Here is a 7,693-nt window from a genome sequence, read left to right as displayed (position 1 = left end):
CCAGATCCACAAGTTTTATATGTTAATTAAGGAAACACTTGATTTATCTTACAACCCATATAAAGTTCTATTTGCAAGCTCCGGTTAAATTGTAGAACAACAAGCTTCCTGGGTTAGAAACTGGCTATCAGACTTGCAGGATAACAAGACCAACAAATAAATTGCAACTTATAAGAAAGACAATTGGGCCCTTCAACATTGTTGGTGAAAGAAGAAAGACACATAGAAGGAACCTTAGCTTCTTGTTTTGAACAAGCTTACGAATGTGTGATGATCGAAGACCTTTGATGTATTTATTCAGGTCTATGAAAAACCTGAATAGCCTCATTATGTGATAATAAATTGGCACCATAGATCATGTATACCTTGTGATTTATTGTTAATGTTAATTTCTAGTCGTGATTATTGTTGGCCCCCTCGATCATCATACATACCAATCATGTAATATACCTAGCACCTATATTTGGTCAAGGTCAAGAGAACAATTAGAGCATCTCTGTTACATAAACCTACTTCTGATCTTGCATCTTCTTTCTTCCTTTGTGTTATGTTAGACTATAATATTGTGGTAGTTAGAGGCCGTTATGATATAACATACAGGTGATTGTTAGCTCACACCGATAGAGAATGGGTTATGGTTCTTATATAAATATATGGGCAAACATGGGGGACCTATTTGTAATATTTCTCATCTCATGTTTTGCCCATATATTTATTTAAGACCCATAACCAATTCTCTATCACACACCCTGTCATGATACAGAGGTGGTGCTTTCTTGTAGTAATACAAAGTGTAGTTATATACAACATATTCTCTTTCAATATGCAATCATCTTCTATGAATTAGCTAAAGTATAAATACAAAATGTATTTTAGGGTATCAGAACCTAGGATCAAATCAGAAGGAGTTCTTACCGTGATATGCAATCATTTTCAGGTCATTCATTCTCCTCCCTTTGCAGTTTGTTTCTCGATGTATTTTGCAGTGTAATCACAATTATAAGTTCAGAGTTTGGAATATACAAACTGGCAAAGAGTCAGGAGATCTATGGGTGTATTGATTTGTTAGATGTATGATCGCCATATAATATTGATAGAAGACTTTGAATTATCTTGGATCATAAATGTCTGATTAAAATCATCTTTCTCATCCCAAAATTCTGAGGAATCTGTTGCATCTTTTATTGTTTGCACCTGATCATCTTTACTTTTTCTAGGAACGAGCTCAGCTGCAAACAAACTCCAATACCCCTTTATGGAAAATGTGATAATATTGTATAATGGATTCAATGATGTGGTCAGCCTCAATGAACTAAAGGAAACATATCCCACTTGTGTCCATACATCTCCATCATATTCAGGCTCTGGTACATCATTAGACTCCTGCCAAATCTCAAACCAAGAATCCTCCTGATCTGGATCCTGCTTGATGCTTATATCCATCCGCATAAATAGGCCTTTGGTAACAACACGTATTAAGAACCCACAAAAGTCATTGCACCAATTATCTGGAAGACGCAGTCTAAATATGTCGACATCGTTTAGGACCCATTTAACATGTGGGACACACATTGTAAATGTTTTTCCCCTAAAGAACCTACCTACAAACCCTTTTAGAATCTGATGTGGAAGATTGACACTGATAAAGTGGTCTTCAATAGCATTCCCCTGCCATGAAAACACATTCATTAATTTGTATGTTTAGGTTAATATGATAAAGATTGAAATTCCAAAGGTACCTGGAGCATGCAGTCTAGTAATATCTCACCAACACGTGGACCAACTTTGTAATCCCCCCGAAGTGAGACTTTCCACAACCATTTACAGTTTGAAATATCTCCAAAGCTTTCAAGTGATGAACACCAATCGGCCTCAACAACAGCTATACTTGATGGAAGCTCTGACAATTCTACAAGTTCTTGGCAGTCAGACACGTTGATCCATTTGAGCCGAGGTAGTTGCAAGCAACGAAAACTTAACCGTAAAAACTTATTATGTGATAGATTGAGTTGTTGCAAGTTGGGAAACTCTAAAACATCAGAGCCTATGTCTTCATCTCCCAAATTGCACTCACTCAGATTCAACTTCCTTAAGAAGCGGAGTTCTTGCAAGTTGTGAAAAAACCCTAACCCTAAGTTGACACATAAACCAGGCTCCTCTACACAAGGAAGATTTCTGCAACCACACCTCAAACAGCTAACAACAGAGTTTGTACTAGATTCTATGTAGGATGCAACTTCATATCCACTATTATCCAAATCCAGATGTGGTGAATTCTCCATCTTCTGTTGGTGGATCTTTGCAAACATAACAAGTTCAGGGTGCTCTGTGAATGAAAGGGTCTCGAGTTTCTTTATTCCCCAAATGGGTGGAAACATCTCAAGACTGGGACAACCTTCTATAGATAAGGAAACAAGTTTTTCCAAGCATCCAATCGATGGATCAATCTCTTTTAAACAACCACATGCCTCAAGAATGAATCTTTCAAGATTTGGAAGTCCGTTAAAATCTGGTGTCATGATTAGGTTATTCATATGCCAAAGTTTCAATAACTTCAAACTTGGCAGAAACTGTTGTATACAAGTGAAAACAAGTCAAAAATGTAAAAATCACACACAGATACAATACACACGTGGACGAACTGACAAACACAGTTTATATGTGAAATAATAATTAGACAAAAGCTAGTTCCTTCCATCCACAAATGGAAATCATCTGAAGTTTTCAATTGTTAAATAAAATATCTATAAATCACTTGAGAAAAACAAGATATAAAAGATCTTTAAACCCAAATCAGTTATATCAATATTTAATAATGGTTTTTAATCAAAAGGTAATTTGGATCTATGTTAAGACAAAAGGATATTTAGATGGAGGATGGGCTTTACATAAATACCATGGATTACAATGACTAATATGTCAATAAACAAGTTATATTTTTAAAATTTTATAGTTACCAAGACAAAGGCCATCCAAAAAATAAAGATCCATGCTTTTCAATACTATGGATACTTGAAATTTATTCTGGATTAGTCATGTCTGTAATTCATCATCAACTTTGTTTTCATATGTTAATTAGATAAAGTGATAAACAATAAGAATTACCTTACAACCCTCCCAAAGTTGTTTTTGCGAGCCTGAGGACAATATAAGACAGCAAAGCTCCCTTAGTGGAAGGTCATTAAACAATGATTCTGCAGGATCACCTATCAGTTCCATATATCGAAGGTTCTTCATGTTTGCAGCAATCGAAGGAAGATTTTGTTCTTGTTTTTTTGCCGGGTGAAACCGGAAAACTGTTTTTATTGCTTCGATCTTGTTAAGTTCCTGTGATAGAGAACAAAATGGTGTCAGGATTGATTTAAAAGTGTTTGTTTATACATACATAATATATCATATAAAGCTAGCTTATATCTTAAACATTACCGTGGTTGCATCCATAGCACATATTTTTGCAACATCTTCCTCCTTCCAAACTCTGGTATGTTTTTCAGGATTGTTAGGATGTTCCCCTCTAACAATGTGGTGTCCCATTTCTTGCACCAGATCATGCATATCAAACTCTCCATCTTTGGATATAGTTATGAGAGCCTTTTGTATCAACACCTTTACTCCTATAACAGGATGTAAACCACAAGCATCAAGCCTCTCCATTGCGTAATCTTTATTCTCCCACCTAAAAAAACATGCAATATCTAAGAAAAGCTTTTTCTCATCCCTTGTAAGTCCATCAAAGCTGACTTTTAGCTTTCCCAGAATATCAGTATCTGGGATCTCTTTCAGTCTGGCTATTGCACTCCTCCACTGATTCATATCTTTGTCACATAGAAAACAACTGAGAACTCTTAGTGCTAACGGGAGCCCACCAGCATAAGAAACCACATCATTTGAAAGCACCTCATAATCTTCAATACGTCTGTCACCCCGGGATGCATGCTTGCAGAAGAGCTGCATAGACTCATCATCATTTAACAAACTAACTTTGTGTATCACGTCGACTTTGTGAACATTTAATAAATGCACATCTCTTGTTGTAATTATTATTAGACTTCCTTCACCAAACCAATCATGTGATCCGGCTAATGCTTTGAGTTGTTCAAGGTTATCAACATCATCAAGAACAATCAAGACCTTTCTACGGCACAACCTATCCTTTAGCATGCATCTTCCTCCTCCAACTCTGTTTACTCCCATTTTTGAAAGAATATCTTCTTCCAACTTTCCCAAACCATACCTACTTGCTTCCTCTCGAATATTTTGAACAAAGCAGCAACCATCAAACTGCCTACAGATTTCATCATAAATAGAAGATGCAAGAGTAGTCTTACCCCCACCCCCACCACCCCATATTCCAATCATGAGAACACCACCTGACCTAATTTGTAGCTTTGATTTAAAATCTTGCATGCGAGCCAGAATACCAACCAGGTTGTCATTCACACACAAAGTTATTGGATGCAGCATCAATGAAATATTCTCGACAATTCTATTGATAAACTTTGATTCATCCCTACACATTGAATATACACGGATAACTAAAACATGCTCCCGATGAAAAAAAAAAGTTAATTATCTATCATGCTCCATGAAATAGAGTAAAGGCGTCTTAATTAGCCTTTGTATATCACATTCAAAGATAGAAGATGTAATGATATTATCATAAGTAATTTCAAACATTTTTTGGGAAACATAAAAAAAGTTACAAATAGCAAAAAGGAAAGCAAGATGATTTTGTCGCTGTAAGTTAAGGTGAGGCATTAAGTACAGAACTAGAATTAAAAGTAGAACTCAATGAAGTCCAACATTAACTTATTTTAAGCTTATCCGTAACCATGGATAACAACCAGATCACATCAACTCTTCTCATTGCCATCACATGGATGTGGGATATTTTTTAACTTGCCAAAATTATTATGTAATCCACTCTAAGCCTCTGTTTATCAACATCACATCAAGAATAAATGAAACATTTGTATATAAGAAGCCTATAAGATACAAGTATAAATGCCTTTGAGAGAACACATGTTTGAATCATAAAATAGGAAAAAACAAAGAATTAACTTACATGTTGCCATTGTCATTGAATTCCCATCCAACAATCTTACTTGCATCCACAACTGCTTTTTTCCAAGATTCAACCTTGGTCTGGTTCTCTAACTCATGATTTTGTTCTCGCGGTGCAAAGAGCCATCCCAAAGGGTTTTCCAAAAATGCTTGTACCCAAGATTTAAGTCTTTTCTTGTTCTTCAACTCATGTTTGGCAACTGCTTCTCCATATTTCTTTTTTTGTTTTCTCAATTCAGAGGGCTTCACACCATAAAATATGGGAAGAATGATTTGGCCTCTCTTATCCTTGCATTTCATGATATGTACAAGTTCATCTAAGCACCATGAAGAATCTGCATAGTTTTCAGAGAATACGATGACAGCAATCTGTGATTCTTCTATAGCCTTCATAAGGGCTGGACCAATCGATTCACCCCGAGGAAGTGTTTCGTTGTCCTTGTAAGTATGGATTCCTTTTTGTTTAAGAGCTGAGTAGAGATGGCCCACAAAACTATTGCGAGTATCTTCTCCTCTAAAGCTAAGAAAAACATGGTACTTCAATGGTTGAGACGAAAATGTTGGAGCAGTAGGAGAAGCTGACGAAGCCATAAATGTGTTGATTTGTTGAGAGAGTTTGAGCACTTCAATATAATGAACTTTATACCGAGAGATGTGATTTTCCAATAAAACCTATTACCATGTAGAAAAATCTTGTAAGAACTCATAATTGAACAGGTTACTGTGTAGAAAATCTCATAACTAGTCCTTACATTTTATTTTTCATCTTTTGGTCATAAAAACTCCTATGAAGGCCAATACAAGTGACAATTCTAACGATAGGCATGAACCGATTTAGGTAAACTGAGTAAGTATTTACTGAATCGCATTATACAAACTAATGTTTTACTCTTAATTATACATTGAAAATTTTCTTATAAGATATGGAGGAAATTTCCCAGAAAGAAAACAAAATTTAGCAGACTCCCTTTCTAAACTTCTTACCATGAAGCATTGTCATCTGAAGTAGTATCCTAACAAAATTCTTCCCTACTTGAAAGAGATTTCGTGCCCGAAATTTGATTAGGTAAACAACTCAGGATCACATCATCTGGTCTCATCTTCAGATTTTCATGAAGCATTGTCATCTGAAGTAGTATCCTAACCGGTACAATCTAATGTCTCCTCATTTTGTTTTCCGGTTTTTCCACAAATTAACTTCACAAATTGCTTAATTCGTTCATCTAATCTAACTATACTAATAAAAAAATCATCACAACATTAACTAAATAAGGTCAAAAATCAAAATACGTTTCTCGCATTCCGGGTCTACATTCTTTTTAACTCTTTGACAAAATTTATTAAATAATTTATATAAAACTTCATTAACAGTTCCATTTCTTGATTGGTAACTTATAATTCATGAATTTATCAGTTTCAGGAACGTACCTCGAATACCCATCAAGACCAAATTTTAGCAGACACCCTTATCTAAGCTCTTTACTTTGCAAGGCTTATATACTTCGATTTCCATAGATATTCTTCCTTAATTTCTTCTGTCGACTTGGATCGATTTAAGTAGGTAGGTATCTTTCCTTTACTCTTTTCTCTCAGATCGATCGACTTGGAAGCTGATTTTTCCAAGGAACCTTTTCAGGGATCTCCTTGTTCTCTTTCAAAATTTTCCTCCATACCTTCGCCGCCTTCTTTGTTGTTCTATTTCCACTAAAAAATAAAAGACATCGACAATTATACCTTTTTGAATTATAAAAATATGAGTTTTTGTTTCCAAAAACTCACGCCTAAGAATATTCTTCCAAACTTAATTCACTTTGATAATTATAGATTTTATTTTATGTTTCTTTATTATTTATATCATCAATTACCAAAAGGCTTATAACCTACCGATTAAAAGTAGAACGATGGAATTAGATTTTAGATTAAAATTAAGGGGTGTTTGGCTTAGCATTTCAAACCCCAAAAGTCCTTTTTGAAAAAGTTATAAAAAGTCAGGATTTCTTGATTTTTCCAAAAAGTTTCTTTTCCTTATGTAAAAAATTCAAAAATAGCTTTTAAAACTAGTTTTATCTAGGGGTGAGCAAAAACCGCACCGCAACTAAAAATAACCGCAAAAACCGCATAAACCGCAACCGAAAAACCGCAACCGCAATAAAAACCGATGGTGAGGTTTTCTGTTTTTCAAAAACCGCAAATTTGCGATGCGGTGCGGTTATTAATTTTCAAAAACCGCAAAAAAACGCACCGCACCGCATATATTATATACAATTTTTTTTTTATCAATAATTAGTTTATTAAATATTAAAAATAAGACAAATTTCATGAATGAAAAACGGATAAAATACTAGAAGACAAAAGTGTTGGTTTTTTCTTATGTTTAACTTTGAAAAAAGGATGAAATTAGACAATTTTAAGATATTTATTGTTAATTACTATTGATTTAACGTTTTTAAGATATTAATTGTTTGTGGTTTAAGTTAAATAGTTAATTGTCTTATACCTTATGGTTTTTATTATTATTACAAGTAATATGTTTGAACTCTTAAAACTATTTGAGCTCTAAACTGTGGTTTAAACCACATAAAATAACCGCATCAAATCCATGCGGTTTATAACCGCAACACAGAAAAAA

General features: G+C 34.5%; 1 protein-coding gene across 1 annotated transcript; it reads right to left on the bottom strand.

Annotated features, from left to right (window-relative positions):
- Positions 1-693: 693 nt before the first annotated feature.
- On the bottom strand, positions 694-6,743 carry LOC145070290 (TMV resistance protein N-like). The gene is made up of 6 exons (XM_079017223.1): positions 6,493-6,743; positions 5,066-5,736; positions 3,427-4,510; positions 3,106-3,327; positions 1,740-2,570; positions 694-1,668 (listed from the first exon to the last, which is right to left on the bottom strand). The coding sequence occupies exons 2-6, from the start codon at positions 5,653-5,655 to the stop codon at positions 1,066-1,068; spliced, it is 3,330 nt and encodes a 1,109-aa protein (XP_078873349.1). The 5' UTR covers positions 5,656-5,736; positions 6,493-6,743; the 3' UTR covers positions 694-1,065.
- Positions 6,744-7,693: the final 950 nt, after the last annotated feature.

The sequence above is a fragment of the Lactuca serriola genome, chromosome 8 (assembly GCF_051521515.1).
Source record: "Lactuca serriola cultivar US96UC23 chromosome 8, Lser_US96UC23_V15, whole genome shotgun sequence".
NCBI lineage: Eukaryota > Viridiplantae > Streptophyta > Magnoliopsida > Asterales > Asteraceae > Lactuca > Lactuca serriola.
This window is presented reverse-complemented; position numbering and strand designations above follow the sequence as displayed.